Source organism: Pyxicephalus adspersus, chromosome 8 (genome assembly GCF_032062135.1).
Source record: "Pyxicephalus adspersus chromosome 8, UCB_Pads_2.0, whole genome shotgun sequence".
Classification (NCBI taxonomy): domain Eukaryota; kingdom Metazoa; phylum Chordata; class Amphibia; order Anura; family Pyxicephalidae; genus Pyxicephalus; species Pyxicephalus adspersus.
The window spans coordinates 64241235-64259859 of record NC_092865.1 but is presented as its reverse complement, the minus strand read 5'-3'; the positions used below and the strand labels follow the sequence as shown (position 1 = coordinate 64259859).

Below are 18625 nucleotides of genomic sequence, written 5' to 3'. Positions count from 1 at the left end.
GCCTGATAGTATTTCTGTACAGTCTCATTTAGATGTACCAACAGTTTATAAAGTGTTAAGCTAGGTACACACGTCAGATGATTCTCGCCCGATAATCGCCTCAGGACTGATATTGGACAAGAATCTGGCGTGTACAGCGCTCATCATCGGAACGACCATCCTGGCGGATCTATGGACGACGGACGAGGAACAATTGTAATGAAATTGAGCAGGAGAGAGCACAGCAGGGTGCCACTCTGTCGTTCTCCCCCCTCCCTAGAGCAGAACGGTGCTGTATGTACATGTTCATTCAGTCATTTGTCGTTGAAAGGGATCGTGAAAGATCCTTTCCACTGACAATTATTGCACCTTTGTACGCATCCTTGGGGTCAATATGAAGATTATTTCATTTCAATCCAGCCAGGCTGGCCCTTGCACTACATACTGAACAACTATAAAGTCAGCTTTTGTTGGATGTGAGCATATGATTTTAAGCTTTTGAATATGTTGATGTAATATGAACTGAAGAAATACATAAGTAGCCATAAGACCTTCCCTACTCGCTCTGTTAACTGGGGTAAAGAGCAAATTTAAAGGGTTTGGATGGGAGTGGCAGTAGATCAGGGGGCATCTAAGGTTTTAATGATATGAAGGGCAGTAGCCCACCGAGGAGCGGAGAATGAAAAACGGACAGCATAAAAGTGTCCTGCTGCTGCCCTTTGTATCTCAAAGAAAGATCATTCTGAATTAGCTTCTCTTTACTGCTCCAAGGCCTAAAGAATTTTGTTAGCCCAGAAACATACTGGGTGCTAATGTTATCTGCCCTGAACTGCCTCTAAATTGCTCTCACATTTTTGTCTTTGTTTGGGGTTCGATTTATTTTCAACACTTCAGTTCTATTATCCAGCTTGGATATTTGCAATAAATAATTTACATGTTTTACTAAACACATATTCATTGCTAATTGTTGTAAATAAACTGCCAGAAGAGAAAAGCAATGTTCCTGTTATCTCATACTCTCTGTCAAATTGACACAATCATATAAATAAAAGGATAAAGGCTAAATAATGAGATGCTTTTCACATAATACTGCTTGACCTCTCTGTCACTCAAATGTCAGCAGCTAAATCTGTTGTCTGCAAACCCTCCTACATCCTCCCACCAGTCTAAGTAACTGAATTTCAAGTCCGTTATTGGAATGGCAGGAAATAAGCATTGCGGCTGACAAGAGGCACCTTTAAATTCTGATTTAGGAGACAATAATTAAAAAATGCAAATCTAGAACGCCAAGGGTACGGTAAACTGAGCAATAGCCCATGGTGCCTAACTTCTCCAGGGCTCCAAATGACATAATGGCAGGGATGGGAACTGAATGATGTGCAGTGGGTGCCGTCGGGTCCCCTCTTCCTATTTGCCTAGTGTCCCATTTTGTCTAAAACTGTCCCTGTCTATAAATACAGTATTAAATGTAGAAAAATGTGTAATATACTCATGACTATACAACAACATAAATTTGTTTCCAGTCCTTTCTCAGAAACTGCAGCCAGATGGATGGTATTACTGCACCCACAGCAATGCCCATTTTGGATTAACAATATTACAATAATAGTATTGTACCTGATCAAGGAGATGTAGCCTTTTTACATAGGCTTCTTCAGTGTGGAGCAGCTCATTTGCAATATTAAACAGCTTCTGGGCTTCTGTGCACTGCAAAACAAGTGGGTGGAATGTCATATTCAGAGGTCTGTAGCAGCTTGTACAATTGTTTTTCATTTTTCATTTAACAGACAAATATCTACTGAAATAATAAACACATTTTGGAAGGATGTTGTTGGGTTCATCCAGATATTGAACATGACTTATTTATACCAGTGTGAAATAATGCTGTTCACATGAAAAAATGGCCAATATTTTTGCCTTTATCTTAGTCATATGGTTCCATTTATATTGCTTTTAAGATTGAACATGCTAGAGTAAGCTAATGAAAAATAATCTTACATACGGTACATCCTCTATAACAAACAATGAAGACTTTGTCACACTGAAGTCAGACATTTTACATGTTGAAAGAAATAGGGAAGGGATAAAACTTCAGCCAAGTTATTTGCTATCTGTGCACCAATGGAGAAATTCTCCTTCAGTTTCTTTCAGACAGATGCAAGAATAAGTTAGTAGAAATCTCCCAAATAGAGAGGAATTACCCACTTAGACACCTGTTCTGGAATACGTGTTACCATTGGAAGATTCCTGCCTAGGTCTGTTCTATGGACAACTCTAAAATTTTGAATTTACCCTTTACCTTTACAGTGGTCACAAGTATATGGAGTTGAAGGAGGCGAATGGCCAAAACATGGCCACAGGTAGTACAAATCAATAAATAAAAGAGGGCCTTAACTTTACCCAGTTTTTAAAACCTAAAAAAGTTCCTAAATTTTGTAAGTGATCAAACAGCAACATTATTGCCTAGAAAGTGTAACCTATTGTTCAATGCTTACAAGCGACAGTAAACATTACCATTGAGTGGTGTCAGGGGTAGTTCCACCCAACCACTGGCCAATAAAATTCCTCACCACTACAAATCATGCAACTAATACTGGGCTACATCCAATAGATTAGATGGTTCAAAAAATATGAGCACCATTCTCTGAAGCATAACACTATAAGAGCAGGGCACCTCAGGGGTGGAACTATGGCAGCTTGTATTCACAGGATGTCCTCAGTCTTCCTGGCTGAATGACGCCCACTGGACTGAGGACCTCTATTGATGGAATGAAATTCCTGCTGGGGACAGGAGAAGTGATGAAAAGGCTTTATTGTTTTATTCCCCTGCTGATGAACCTTTAAAAATTGTGGTACAGATGGGCTTTAAGAAAAGGAACATGTTACTGTACCATATCCATATACAATATTGTAAGCAACTGCAGAAACTGAAGTAACAGAGCAAGATTCACAATTGCAGGATCTGAAGAGTAGTGTAAAAAAATACTTCCCATTAATAAAACTTAGGAGCAGATAAACAGAATTACAAATATTTTGGTAGCTAAGAGAGTTTACATACATGCATTCTAACAGCGTATTTGGCTTTTGAATTACGTGAAGGGGAAGTTATTGAGTAAGTGTACTTGACTAAAGGCAAGGAGAAATGGAGAAAAAACTTGCAAAAACTAGCATTTCAGTCAACTTTAAAGAGGAACTTTGACTTAGAAAGCTAAGATAATAAATCTAGCAGTTTTCTACAAGTGAGAACCACAGACACAGATCTATCAAACTGGATCCAGGAAACAAAGATAATGTGTACAAAAACCTACAACAGCCCATAGGGTATCTGTACATCTCTAGGCAGATCAGTAAAATATTATTTCTCAGCTATGCCACTAAGCTATCTGCTCGTTTAACCAAGGCAATAATTATTTGCATAGTAAAACCATTAACTTGAGGTGTGCAGTATCTAAATACAAAGATTTTTATTTTCTTGAACACTTGAACTATTTCTTCACATTTTAACAAAAATTGACAACATATGGCTTTGGGCAGAGAAGCACTGAGAACAAATTAAGCGCTGTACAAGGTACGGTAGTAGGTTTGCCACCCCATTTGTACTGTCCTTACTTGCAAAATATTTGGTGCATCCTCTCTTGGGGCCGGTGCAAAGCTTTGACCAATTGGCGATATCCCCTGGATTACTGTCATGAATATTGTAGCTGGGCCCTCTGGACATGCCCAGGCCTTTGGCTCCTGCTTAGTTTGACTTATGGGTGATCCAGCTCTGACTTAGCATCAGTATTAAGTAGTTAATTTAATTATTTTTAAATATAATGCAAATGCTGTTTGTAAATTGACAGTTATTTGCTATGCCCATGTACATGCCCCTACTCATGATAATAGGGCCTTAACGGAGTTAATGACCAGTAGATAACAAGCAGCAGAAGTGTTATTAGATGTAAAATATATAACTTTGTGTTATGTTTTTCTTAATAGTAACAGAAACATAGACAAGCCCTACAATGTAAACCATTTCCATGCTTAAACTTCACCAACCTGTCGTAACTAATTCATAGACTATGACCTCCCAACAGGGGGACCTCCATGACAGCCAGAGTATGGCCAATATATACAATTCTTGGTTCCTCCTACTTTAAAAACATTCACTATAGTGAATCAAGAAGACAGCCAACGAGCACAGAAATATGAGTGGATAGAGTGCTGGGGAAAAGAATAAGGAGTGCACCTGTAAGCACAGCTCTGGCTATCATGCAAAGACCAGGGAGAGGGGAAATCTCCTTGACAGGTTATACGATGAGCAAATAGCTTGTAGGGCATGAAATACTTCTGCTGTATACAAAACAAAAACAGTTTTGCCTAAAATACCACCTACAGTGAATGTTTTTAGCTGTTTTAAGAACAAATGGGTAAAACCCCTGACAGATTTTTGGATTGCTATCATTGTTCCAGCTTGTAGGATTTTCCTTTTGTTTCCCATCTCAAAGTCAAAATCTAAAAATGTTGTAAAATTGCATTGGAGAGGTTATTGGAAGAATGCCCAGTCCAGCCCAACCATCAATGGGCTAAACCACCCAGAGCTGCGGACCACCAAAATTTTCTACAGAAGTGGGGCGGGGGTGTTAAAATATGATCCAGTCTGGCTGTCAAATATTATAAGAATTATATAGTTACATAGTGGGTCAGGTTGAAAAAAGACATAAGTCCATCATGATCAACCACTTGGGAAATAAACATATCCCAGATATAAAACCCTATAAGACATAATTGATCCTAAGGAGGCAAAAAAAGCCTGGTAAAATCTGCTCCAACAGGGGAAAAAATTTCCTTCCTGATTCCATGAGGCAATCGGGATGTTCCCTGGATCAACAGTCTCTGTTATTTTTACCTAATACCCGGCCTTAATCCCCAGTTATATTCTGGGCTTCTAGAAATCATCCAGCTTTTTCTTAAACCAATGTATAGTAGTTGCTGAAACTACTTCCTGAGGGAGCCGATTCCACATTTTCACAGACCTTACAGTGAAGAATCCCTTCCTTATCAGGAGCTTAAACTTCTTTTCCTCCAGACGCAAAGAGTGCCCTCTTGTGCATTGTAATGATCCCAAAGTGAATAATCGGGAAGAAAGTTCTCTATATGGACCATTTATATATTTATACAGGGTGATCATATCCCACCTTATACGTCTCTTCTCAAGGGAGAATAGATTCAGTTCAGCTAATCTCTCCTCATAGCCGAGCTCCTCCATTCCTTTTATTAGTTTAGTTGACCTTCTCTGCACTCTCTCCAATTCCAATTTCCTTTTTATGAACTGGGGCACAAAATTGGACTGCATATTCCAGATGTGGTCTGACCAATGCTTTGTACTTTGCCATACACTTTTATTTACTGATTGCACAAATGCACCATGAGCTGTATCATTTTTAGGAGGGGTTCCCTAAAACTTGAACATTTTTTTTTCCTCCATGGTAACATTTTAGGAAACGCTGACCTAGACATTGTCAAACACAGAACCAATAATTCTGCATCTAGCGCCTGTGCATATGTGCCCAAATAAAACAAAACAAGAATGAAACACTGGAATAAGCAAATAGGAACACAGAATTATTCCCCTGTGGTTTTGCTCGCCAGACTGTAAATTCAAAGGTTACTGCATTGGCCTTTCCTTACTAGTAATTATGCTAATCTGCTATTTACTCTGTAAGTGTCTTACAATTAGCAGCAACCCCTTCTATGAATGTACAGTGTTAATGACTATTGATTAACAAACTGCTGGCTCAAGTCTAAAGATCTATCCTAATTTTCTAAAAATACTTCACATTTGAGGAGACTTGCAATGGCTTAACATTTGCAAAAACCTTTTTAATTGAAAAGAATGTCAATTATGTTAGTAAGTTGTATTTTATTGTGATTAGCAGTACTCCGGAGTCAGTGCAAGTTTCTGTTTATTTACTTAGTAAAAGTATTCCAACAGTAGGGAATAATTATAATAATCATGAATTTGCCTGCATGAGGGTCAGTAATAGAGTGTAGGCTGTAAATATGCCTTAGTACTTACATACATACATACACACAAAAATGTTGGCTTCTACACCCTCCTGTGAATGAGCATTTATGTTAGGGCATACAATAAAAATCAATGTAAGTTGGTATGTGCATAATAGTCACATTCTATTAAATAATAGTCACAAGATTCTATTAAATTTAAAGGGAAACTAAACTGAAAACTGGCTAAAACAAAAAAAAATACACTTACCTTTGATCCCGCAGGGCAGTCCGATCCATCCGGAGGTGTCTTCTGTCAGGTCCTGCGTCGTCCCGGCATCCGTCCCCGAGCCGACCCGTTGTGAGGCATCATCTTTCCTACGTGACTTTTTTCATGAAAAGCCTCCTTCTGTGCATGCCTGAGATGCTAGGCACTGCTCAACCCAGAAATTTTTTTAAGCCAGGTGGGAAGAAATTGTAGGTGGGTGGCAGCCCCTGTATTGTGACCAAACTTTTTAGTAACCACCCAAAAACTGCCGGGTGGGTGCTGAAAAGTGCAGCGTGGTGCGCCCAGCTAAAAGGGCATGGGGAGAACCCTGCTCGGGCATGCGCAGAAGGAGCACCCAAGAGCCTCTTGGGATGCGTGAGGGGGGACCGAGAATTACCCTTTTAAAAAGGGGTTGTCTAGCCTTTTATGTAAAGTGAAATTTCTGAGTTTAGGTATGCTTTAAAGCAAAGGGGCAATGCTGAGAGGTCAGAAGTGCTAGAAGAAGACTCTGCACTGTACTTCTGGTTCTCTCTGCAGGCCCAAAAACTATGCCTCTGTGCGTCACCCATGAAGGGCCACGTACACAGATGCATAAGATTTAATATTTAGGATTTAGCCTTATTTTACTCCTCTACCAACAGGAATGAAAACTCTGTGCAAGGTATTATTTGTATAGAATTGTAGTTTGTATAGAATATAGAATTGTAGCCTGCACAGGGATATGGATTACCTGATCCAATTCACCCATCACTTTCTCGTGGGCATGTCACATACTTTTCTAGACCCGGGTATTTCCAAGTAACACTGCACTGAATGGATCTGTGGTGAAAACAAGGAAGTATATGCTGCTGGGGATTGGGGTATGGAGTGGGGTTTATAGTAAACCAGGTAATTTGCTGTGAATAATCAAAGAACAGATTTGCTTTTTACAATTACTATAAAATAATTACATTTATGCACTGTATTATACAAGGATTTCATACATGAAATCCTACATGATACTACATGATGGTACATTTTCTGGGTTTAGTGAATACATCCAGTGTCATAACGTACATGGCATTCTCAGTAAAATTTAGGGAGACTGGTAGGTTCTAGGAGGACCTTTTGACTAAGAATTCAACACAGAGATTACACTTTCAGAGTGCAAACTAGTTTGCTAAAACACATAATTAACTCCAATTCACCTCTACGATTTTGGTAATCAAATATGCCGTCAGTAAAACTCCCAATTCATATTCTTTCTCATGACAGTTAGACTGTACTTTAATTTATTCTCAGATTGTGTTACAACTCCACCCTTAAATCCTGTCTCTGTTGATGCCCATTTATTATTAATCACACTGCGTTAAAGAACCAATCTTGGCAGCCAAGGGACTCATTTATAAGGAAATGGATCTTGGATCTAAGAAGGCTTTGTAATTTTGTTACAGGGTTATTTATAAAAGAGAAATCATTAGGTGGACTTGGCATCAAATATATTTTTGATGTTTTAAAGATCACAGCTCTCCCCGACAAGTTGCTTTTCCCTTAAAAAATGGCACAATCTCTTATCAGGCGCTATCCATGGTAAATTACTACTTCCTGGACTGAAATGTTGGCCCAATCATGACATAATGATGTAAATGTTGGTGCCGGTATAGCTATGTTCACATGTCAGATACAGACTGGCCTTGCTTCAGCCTCTCACCTTGTGATTTACTGCAAGGTTAAAATGCTGCAGTCTGATGACCGAGGGCGAGGAGACAGAGCAAATACTATGTACCGCCTGCAGCAGATTGAAGACAATATTAGGCAAGTAACTTGAATAAAGCTAAAGGCTGGGTTCACATCTACACAGTCATGATGCATAAAGCAGCACAGGTCAGCCAGCAATGTGTGTTATGGCTGCTCACGGTGCTCTGTGTAAATGTTACCTGGCCTAAAGGTTCATTTCCTGCAGAATTATGCAGTTTCCAAAGTTTGTTGACAATTTATTCATTTAAATTTGTAAAGATACGGAATCATCATTTAACTCTGCTGTGTTAAAACAAAAGAATTAAAATGTGCAGAGACATCCTAGCAAAAAATGTAAAATTTGCCTAACATCTGGTAAGTGGGAATTAAGGTCATCATCTTATACATCCTGGAGATTTGAGCAAGCCATGCAATATGCAAAATTCTTGATTATTCAAACAAAATCAATTTGTTGAAAACAATTCAAATAATGATTGTATTTACAATTTTTTTTTTTTATATTTAAGCAAAAAATTTTTATTTACCATATAGGAATCAAAACCACTTTTTGTGTTACGATCAATATTTCTATTGGATTTAATGGTAAAATGATCATAACACAGAGCACATGTTACAGCAAAAACATGTGGTATACTGCAAGAATCATTTTCAATTGATTCAGATATATCCAAATATTGATTGATATGACATCATTAAAATCTTATGTTCGTGCATAAGAATATTGACAGGTCGGGCAAGTTACATACTTATATGTCTGTCATCTTGGCAGCATGAATAGTCCTTCTATACAGTTATGTCAAAGGTGGGTTTTTTTGGAATGTAAAAGCCTCTCTCATATAACTTAACTTTTTGAATAGAAAAACAGTAAAAAATATATATATAATATAATATATATTAATAACATATTAAAAGCTAGCAAGTCACTGAGGTAATGAACAGGGGTTATAGATGTTAGGAGACGCTTATCTGGACGGCGATCCTGTGCTGTGTGCCACCGCAGTATCCCGCACGGGTTATTCTGTCCAGACATGGCACTTGGAGCAGCAAGAAGAAAAAAGAAATAGCAGCATCCCCTGCTTCCCTTTAGCCGTGCAGCCTGAGATTTACTTTCTCTGCATCCCCAGCACACACACTGAGGTTGTGCACAGCTGAAGGGGATCTTAGAGGCAGATTAGTTCCTGGCTTTTTGTTAAATGATGTAAAATTTCTTAATGTAGATAGGCACTCCTGATGTGAAGGTGGGCTCCCTATTGGAAGAAGCAGAAGCTAGGTGCATAGTGAAAAGTGACACTGGAGCCCAGAGACCTGTAGCTAGAATACCATCAGTGGTGTTGCAGATTTGCCACTAAAAGGGGGGGATAATAGTCCAAATTCCACATTGGGGACCATAGGTATGTAGCTATGCCACTACAGGCAAAAAAAGTAATAGAAAATGTCGTAGAAAAACTATTTAAAACAAGATGATAGTCTTGCAGTCAGCGAAGAGTTCTTGCAAGCAATACTTTGTTATCTACTTTGCTATCCACTTTCTACTGCAGGAGGTGGTTCCTTAGTACATAGTAGTGACGTAGCACCAGGCGTTATAACCTCACATTCATACTCACACAAGCCTATATATTAGTTATCAGCAGACATTGGTGAAACATATTAACAAGTCAAACTAACATTGATGGATTTGTTGTCCTTTTTAGCTACCTACCTTTGTGGTGTCAATACTCTCTGTTTTTGTCAATTCTGTGCTTTCGTGTTCCTCACTGCTTCCTTCATCCATGTCACTATCTTCATCCTGAGTAGAATCCCTCTTCTGATCCACAGAAGTCCGGTTACTAATCTCCAGTGTGGTTACAGGTAACATAAGTTTGCTCTGGTCTACAGTCTCTTCATTTGAAAACACCTCCCCTACCACGCTGCAGGAAGGGCTGTCGATACCGCTATCTCGATTGGGTATTTTACCATTATCGTTCTGATCTACTGTAAGTTCCTCATTGCCATTGTCCCTACTTGTTTCCCCATTTCGATGTGTGGATGAGCTTTCCCCACAGTTATTGATGTCAGTGATACTTAGCTCCTTAAACTTAACATTATCAGGACTTAAGAGGTCTGTATTGTGGGAAATAGGTTCATTATCCTCTGCACCAGTCAGTTCATCAGCAGATAATCCAATCTCAACCACTGAATCTTTTTTTGATGGGCAAGGGCATTTGGAAGGTCCTGAGCCAGGGTCCATTTTGAGATTTGAATTAAGACAATTGTGCTTGACAAGATTTGCAGGTTGTCTAAAAAAAGGCAAAGCATAGATTTAATTATTTGAGCATTACAAGTTTAAAAAGATAAGGAGAATCTAAATAAATAATTGTAGGAAGATATAAAAGACACACATACATGACTCTATAATCATTACATCATAATTTTTTAAAACAAGTGTAAGTTCCTGAATTTGATATGTTATCAATATATTACAGTCCTTGTATAGCAGGGGTGGGTATATGCAATTGACATTTGAATTGTGAGTATATTAGAATGGCATTTAAATAAGACTTTGCCACAATCTTTGGAAGAAGATAGCGTGAGAACAGTTGGAGATGTGGTTTTCACTACAATTAAAGTATATTTGGGGTTTTCTCTTTTACACTCGGAAATTAAAGCTTTTCATATAACAGAAAATGACTACAGATAGAAAGGTTCAGACCTCAGCCCCGCATGGTTCCCCACAGCTGGCTTCTTTTCTGATGCTCAAACACTTGCACTGCAGTGCTGCTTTGTAAAGTCAGTGTCTGCTAATTGTGCAGCCAGCGGTACATGAATTGCCCACTGCCACCCCCATTCATTATCTTTGGAGCTGCTGCTGGAAAAATCTACATGTAGCGTCTCCTGAGAGGCAGCGGCAAGAGGAAGCAGTAAATGCACTGCAACCTCATGGCCAGTGAGAACAAAACTCATTAAATGTATATGATTTTTACAGTCCTAACCTAAATGGCACAGGACTGCACTGTGCAGCAATTAGCAAATTGATCATTTTCCACCTTATAACCATGTCATGTATAACAACAGCTACTTAAGGGTTAAGTAACAATCATGAGCACAGAATAATAGCAAAACATATTGAAAATGTGGCCTGCTGGCATTTGACATGTTTCTAGGGCACATTGCAAAAGCATGTTTCATTTATAAATTCCTCTTCATACATTGGACACATTTCCTATGTAATGCCAGAATGAAGCATTATTGATTTTGAAATGTTTGCCATAATAGTGCCACAATTATAATATATAATTATATATTATAATTATATAATATATTATATAAATATTTACACATATATATAAATATATACATACACACACACACATACAGTAAATGTCTCTGTAGGGCTTGGGTGTAATAGAAAAATAAGAAAAATATGTTCACCAAAAACATTTGTGGTTGACGCAAAAATCACTGCTGAAACAAATTGTTTTTTCTGTGTGTGTGTATGTTGCAACACCACTGGATTTCTACTACTTTCTGGTACAAGACCAACATGGAAAGTTTATTTTGCCAACAGGCAACTGTATTCCTGCAAAAGAGACTCATCCTATTTCTAGACACCCAAATAATAGTTTTCCACCATAACCAATATATAGTTTTCCACCATAACCAATATATATATATATTTTTTTTTTTTTTTCAAAATGTTTTTATTAAATTTTTCAAATATACAGAGACAAGTAAACAAGCAAAACCAGTAGGGTAACATGACACAAAAAGGGGGGGGGAGAAACACATACCATTTTAAACAAACAAAAAAAAAAAATCAGCCAGTGGAGTCCATAAATAAAACTATGGATTATGAGTCAGAAATCTTAGTGATGTACCAAGTAGAATATCTGAATGGTTCAAGAATTGACGTGCATTCTGAGCTGGTGAATGTGTGGAGTAAAAAACGGTACCATTGCTGCCAAAAGCGGGTAATCAGGGTGTCTCAATATATATTTTTAAAGAAACTAAAGATAAAGTGTCCTGTCCACCAAGCTGCAGATTTGTCCAAAAAGGGAAGCGGGAGAAGAAAGAAGTGAGGAGGGGAGAAGGGGACACTGTTCCCATCCATCAGTCGGTTCAATGCCAACCCCTCAAAACGTTAACTTAAACATGAGAGTAATACAGTACTTAAGCCAGAGTATGGATGAAGATGCAAATGGAGGAGAGTTTACTTGGCATGAATATTTACAAAATCCAGTTTAATATATTATGTTATCCAGAATGTATTGATTTCCAGAGTCTAACATATACAAAGAATGAAAAGTAATTAACAGGTCTCGTGGACTGACGCGTTTCGCCTGTATAAAGTGCAGATTTACCTGATGTTTTCAAACTTCTGGATGAGAGCGCTGATGTCTGATCTGTCACACTGGATCCTCTCTCTCGCTCGCCTGGTGACTTTTGGTGCAGAAGGAAGAGGTCTCGAGGGAGCAGGTGGAATTTTCTGGACAGGCTTCTCCCGGCCTCCCGATATTAGATGGACTGGTTTAGGAGGTACTAAAAAAACAGAATGTCATGAGAAGGTAAATAGATATAAGGGTCTTTACCAGGATTTAAAGATTTTTATAATTGATTTAATTTCTAATCATAACACATGATAGATACAGCACCCTTGTGTAAACGATAAATAATAGTCAGCTCTGAATGCAGTGTTTGTTGCAATGTTTGTTCCTTTAAGCTGACTCTTATCCAATGTACTTCCTCAGAGATTTAAGTCCTTGATGGACTATGCAGCACAAAGTACACAACACCCTTTAAATGTTTAAGTATCTGCCTTAGAACACAACCACACTAAAGAAAGCTAATCTTCATTAGGCTTTTGAAAGAATATAAATATTTATTTGTACAATATTTGTTAGAGGTTTACCTATAAAAGATTCATGTATGTCTCTTTTCGGCTTTACTTTCCTTAAAAGAGAATACATCTAAAGCTGAGAGAAGAAACCTCTAAGGATCTGATAACTGTTGTCCTGCCTATTAAATAACCTCATGCTGATGTTGTGTCCTGGCTTCAGAGAGTGAATAACAGTATGAAAATACACAGCCCTGTAGTTAAAGATGAACTCCAGACAAACAGATAAATATGTGGATAAAAGGTCTCTTCATCCAGTTCTGAAATTTACACATCTATGACACAGAACATAGTCATCTTTGGCAAGGATAAGGAAAGGATTTGTCTCTGCTATGGTTACTATATATACTCAAATATAAACCAGTCTACTTTTAAAACAAGGCACTTATTTGTACCTGAAAATACAGGAAAATGCTTTGATTTGAGTATAACTCTAGGGCACAAAATGTGCCCATCACTGCTAGCATTTAAATCAGTAATTCATAAAAATGCCAGTAAAATAATGTGAATAAATACATAAATTGTATGTTTTTTTTAAAACATTTAAATAAAAAAACAGGAACAAACTAAAATCACATAGGCTTCCTTTGTATATCTCACCCCTTCTTTTTTAAAAGTCCAAGTATTTTGTGCATTTGAGTTGGTTATTATTGGTTACTTGCTCCTAAATGATCCTTTGTGCAGGGTTGTTGACCATCAGTAGCTGTGTCTTCATGTGATTTGTGTAACAAACTCCTAAATAATTTCAAAATACCATTACTTGATAACACAGCAACATCTATGGGTGTGACCAGTATAAACTGCGATTCTTTTAACTAATATTGTCTTAAAAGGTAAAAAAAATATATTGGTTTATACTTGAGTATATAAAATAATGCTAACAAGTATTGTCTCTTCTCAAAACCTTAACTACACAGTACAAGGAAAAGTAGCACATAAGTAAGCTTATTTCTTTGTCATGGTTTCTTCTGCTTTTTGCATACTCCTAGTACTAAGGCACAGCCAGCTTGCTGCTTCACACTTTCCAAGTACAGTGACCTACATCATTTCCCCATTGTAAAACATACCTATTTACTTTAATATGTGAGAACTAGGAACACATTGATGCATAGAGGGCACATGTTTTGTAAAGGCTCCTTAGCAAAAGTGAAAGTGGCTACAGACATGCATGTAATGTACTGTAGAGCTTTACAAAGTAGTGATGTCAAACGAAGATATTGCACAATTAACTGCTGAAAAACACTCTGACATCATTAGAAAAACAAATGTCCAAGAAAAGGAAGAAAAAAAAATCCTACTGCATCTGTGGAATGCCCTAGTTGGTTAGTAGGAGATAATATGTCCCACAATATCAAAAAATGGATAATTGCGAAGGTCCTGTAATGCAAAGACAATGCCCCATGGGTCCTGAATGTGTTAAAGTGAATGGCTAGTATCCAAACCAAGCCAAGCCGTCTGCCACAGAAGTAAGTGGGCACACAGCAAGGCTTACAGCCTGCATATTTAGGTGTATGGTTGGCCATATCCTAGATGCACAAGATTCTGTTCAAATATTGACACAGTTCTGTGTCCTCTATGCCAGTGGTCACCATCCTTTTGGACGTCACGGACCACTTATTGCACGGACTCCAGACCGTGCATGTGCAAGGAGCGGTGTGTCACTCAAAGGGAAAGAAACTTTCCCCAGCTTGACGTCATGATGCCAGAACCCACCCACTGCCCTGAGCCAGCGATCGATACAGGAGAAATGGTTTGTAGGCCTGGCCCTGCGCACCGGCCAGAGCCGCAGACCACTTACATTTTCTTGCGGACCACTGGTTGCCGACCACTGCTCCATGACATATTAGGAAGCAATATGCTGTCATTTTCTTTCAATTGTGCTCCTTCACTGTCATGGGAACCTTCAAGTTTTTTGTGACAACACAAATTACACAAGCATGCTCCACTGTTTTCACCGTCGGGTTTTATATAATAATTATAGGTTATTATTATTAACCAGTATTTATATAGCGCCAACATATTACGCAGTGTTGTACAATAAAAAGGGGTTGCCAATGAAAGACAGACAATTACACAGGAGGAGGAGACCTTGTCGGAAAGAGCTTACAATCTAAGAGGTGAGGTTGCTGTATGCTCCATGGGATAAGTAACAATAAGATGCTACACAAAATGAAAGAAAACTTGAAAAAAAGATGTTTAAAGAAAACCATGGACAATAGTTTATGACACACAATATCAGTAAAATATCATTAACAGCAGACAAATATCTGCTGCAAACTGTGACCCATAGGTACTTTTATCTTTTTTCCTCCCTTCCCAATCACTAATAGTTCTATGCCACTGTATATAGAAACAGCTCATATAAAGTCACTGCTCAACACCACCAAGGTCACTGAACGGATATGTTAAAATACAGACAGGTGATTAACATTTATAAGGCTCATTATTTATTTATATGTTTAATGTAAAAAGGCTAAAATGCCTTAAATAATGCCTAAAGATGTGTCAGAAATGTACACATAGGTTGACTGCCATACTAGTATTTCCTCCCACACATACACACATTATTCTTTATATTTGTGGCTAACCACTGTCGGGCTTCCTTCCTCCTTTGCAATATTTGCTATGTTCTCAGTAACTCCTTTACTGCTTTAATGACTCAAATTTACGAAGCAAACTCAGAAGTATAATGAGCACACGTGCACATTTGTTTATATGATAAAATGAACATGCTAGAATCACTGTTGCAGCAATTAAGATACAGCAAATGTAACCAATATCAAGAAACAACTCAGTGAGTTGGAGCAGCCGACAGGCTCTCATAGGGCCACAGATACTTTTAGATAGTGCAGCCCTTCTGAGAATTGCCAGACTTCCTGTGTAATGCTGAGCACAAAGGGAAATGAGGATTCGCTAAAACCACCCATTCTTTGTCTTCGTCTCAGGTTAATGGGTAGTTTAAATATAACTGCACCACTTGTATGTTGGAACTGTAAACTGGGTACATTCCTAAAGGTACATGAGTTTGGAGGGTGCTGTAGTGACTAGCGATGACTGGCACTGCTGTGTAGAATGCAAAGGTGCCTGATGCCCCCAAGTGCTTACGTTAAGCTAATGGGACCCATTCATAAGGTTGAGGTTTAGAGAAGGGTCTGTGAAACCTAAATATTTATATTGACTCTTCAACGTTACCACCCATAACATTATATTGTAGTCCCCTCCTAGTTTAATACTAGTCTTGTCAAAATATTCCTGGTCAGGCACCAATGTTTGTAATAACGATAGGGGAAACATAGGCTAGGCCCATGAGGTATAATTGAAATTGCAGTGTTCTCCCCAGCCCCTTTTACCCAGGACTTTTCAGTAACCACCAGGCTGTTTTTGTGTTTTTACAGATAAGTTAGGTGGTAGGGCTGCCACCCGCCTACAATTTTTTTCCACCCTTCCCAAGGATATTCTATGGCATAATTCTATAGCAAAATTTTCCTAGCCAGGCACATGCATACTCTCTGGATTCTCTATCGATTCCTAAAGAATAGGACTTATGGACCAATATGTGCTCCTACTTAGCCTCCCCCATAAGCAGCTTGGTAAGGAAGATACAGATAAGCAATCTAGCCTTGGAGGTGTTACCCCCAAATCTGGTGGTCTAAAGCTTGATCACAGGTGAGTCATGAACATTGCATTATAAAGAACCAATGGGCATGTATTCTAAAGCTTTGTAGAGTTTTGGGTGAGGTCAATCCTCCATTCCTAGGGGCCACATATTACTCGATAGCCAGACTGTGAGGCTTGGACTTGGAGGTTTATTTATGGGTGTATTAGTTTAATGCAGTCATTTCCAACCTTTATAACATAGGGGACCCTTGAAATAATTTTCAGGTCTTCAGGGAACTACTTCTATAATTACTATATTTACAGCTCACAGCACATTAGTGCGGTGGTCAGTAGGACCAGAATGCCACCCTTACATAGTTACATAGTAGGTTAGGTTGGGAAAAAAAATAAATCTATCAAGTTCAACCACTAAGGAAGCAAACATATTTCAGTCTATTCCTCTTTTAATACAAGAAAGTACTTTGCTAGCTTTAGATATTGCAGCTTGGCATTGCATGCGGTTATTAAGTCTATGATCTACCAGAACCCCCAGATCCTTTTCCATTTCTGACTCCCCCAAACGTATCCCCCCTAGACAGTATGAAGCATGCTGTTAGCCCCCAAGTGCATAACTTTATATTTATCCATTTTTAAATGTCATTTGCCATTTGGCTACCCAATCAAATCCAGGTCTGCTTATAGATTATAGACATCCTATCCTAACTCTCTGGATGCAGTCTTTTCTAAACCCATTGACCCGAACTTGCACTGCTATTCCACTGTCTATCTGTTTACTTACTTCCTCATAAAAAGATAGTAAATTTGTTTGACAACTTCGGTCTTTCTTGAAGCCATGTTGACTATCACTTATATTAATATTTTCTAGCAGAAACTCCTCAATGTGGTTCTTTATTTAAACTTTTTAGGACCTATTCAACTATTGACGTTAAACTAACCGCTCTGTACTTACCTGGTAATGACTTTGCTCCCTTTTTGAAGATAGGACCCACATTGGCCTTACGCCAATCCATTAGTACAATGACAGCGACTAGAGTCTCTAAAAGTTAGAAATAATGGCTTTGAAATAACCAAGCTCAGCTCTTTGAGGACACATGGATGTAATCCATCAGGTTCTGGTACTTTGTCAACCTAATTATGCCCAAATGTTTCTCAATCATATCAATTTTGAGCCATTGTGACTCATTTAAGGCAGTGACATTGCTAATATAAAATGGACTTGAGCTCTGCCATTTTCATTTTTGTGTACACAGAGCTAAAAAAGTGTGTAGTAAAACAGCTTTTCTTTATTCTTACAGATAGCCAAAAACATTTTTTATACCTAATAATCTGACCTGATAATCACAAACTGCTCATTGTTCAAGAAACCCTGGTCTAATGCTTGATTTACTTCTGCCAATACCAATAAATACATACATTTATACTATATATATATATATATATATATATATATATATATATATATATATATATATATTTTTTTTTTTTTTTTTTTTTTTTTTTTTAAGCAATTACGGTATGTGATATTTTGGCCTTCAATGTCTATTTTTAAAAACAACAACGCTTTAGCCAAATAAAAATGTCAAAAAATATTAAATACCAACCTTGAGGTTTTTCTAGATTTGACTTCCTGATTGGCAGTGCTTTTGCCCGCGGCTTCTTTCCAGCTTGCTGAATACATGGTATTGGGCTAGCGTGTGGAGTCTTAATGAATGGACTTGATTCAATGTGACACTTGACTTGGAAAGTTGTACAGCCACAACCTGCAAAGAAATACAAACAAATGTAACATTTCATCAGCTCATTAAGTGGCGCGAGTTTATAATAAAACTATAGGTCATTTGTAGTCTGGATGATCAATTATATCAGGGGCAAGCGCTTCCAAATTAGCTATACTTTTAAAGTAGCTATTTACAAATATCTGGAAAGACCTAGAGATAACCAGTATTTCTATGCATTTTTGCAAATATATCTATTTTTTTTATTGTGCCTTGAGAGCGATCATCACAGACGTAGACCAGTATAAACATTGCACAGTTTTCAATGTGCATGACTATTCTGTACCTGCATACAAGGAATGAAAAATAAGAATGACATGTGCCCCACATAGCTGTTTGAACCTACCAAATCTATTAATGATAAAATATACACTGCAGTGCACTCATGTAATC

General features: G+C 38.0%; 1 protein-coding gene across 1 annotated transcript in view; it reads right to left on the bottom strand.

The window, feature by feature from the left end:
* Nucleotides 1-18625, bottom strand: part of FGD3 (FYVE, RhoGEF and PH domain containing 3) — a gene marked incomplete in the record, with an annotated part of 143346 nt that overhangs the window by 44039 nt on the left and 80682 nt on the right. Inside the window, 3 exon segments of the mRNA XM_072420961.1 lie at nt 9669-10245; nt 12307-12484; nt 18059-18217. Coding sequence (XP_072277062.1) covers nt 9669-10245; nt 12307-12484; nt 18059-18217 — 914 coding nt within the window.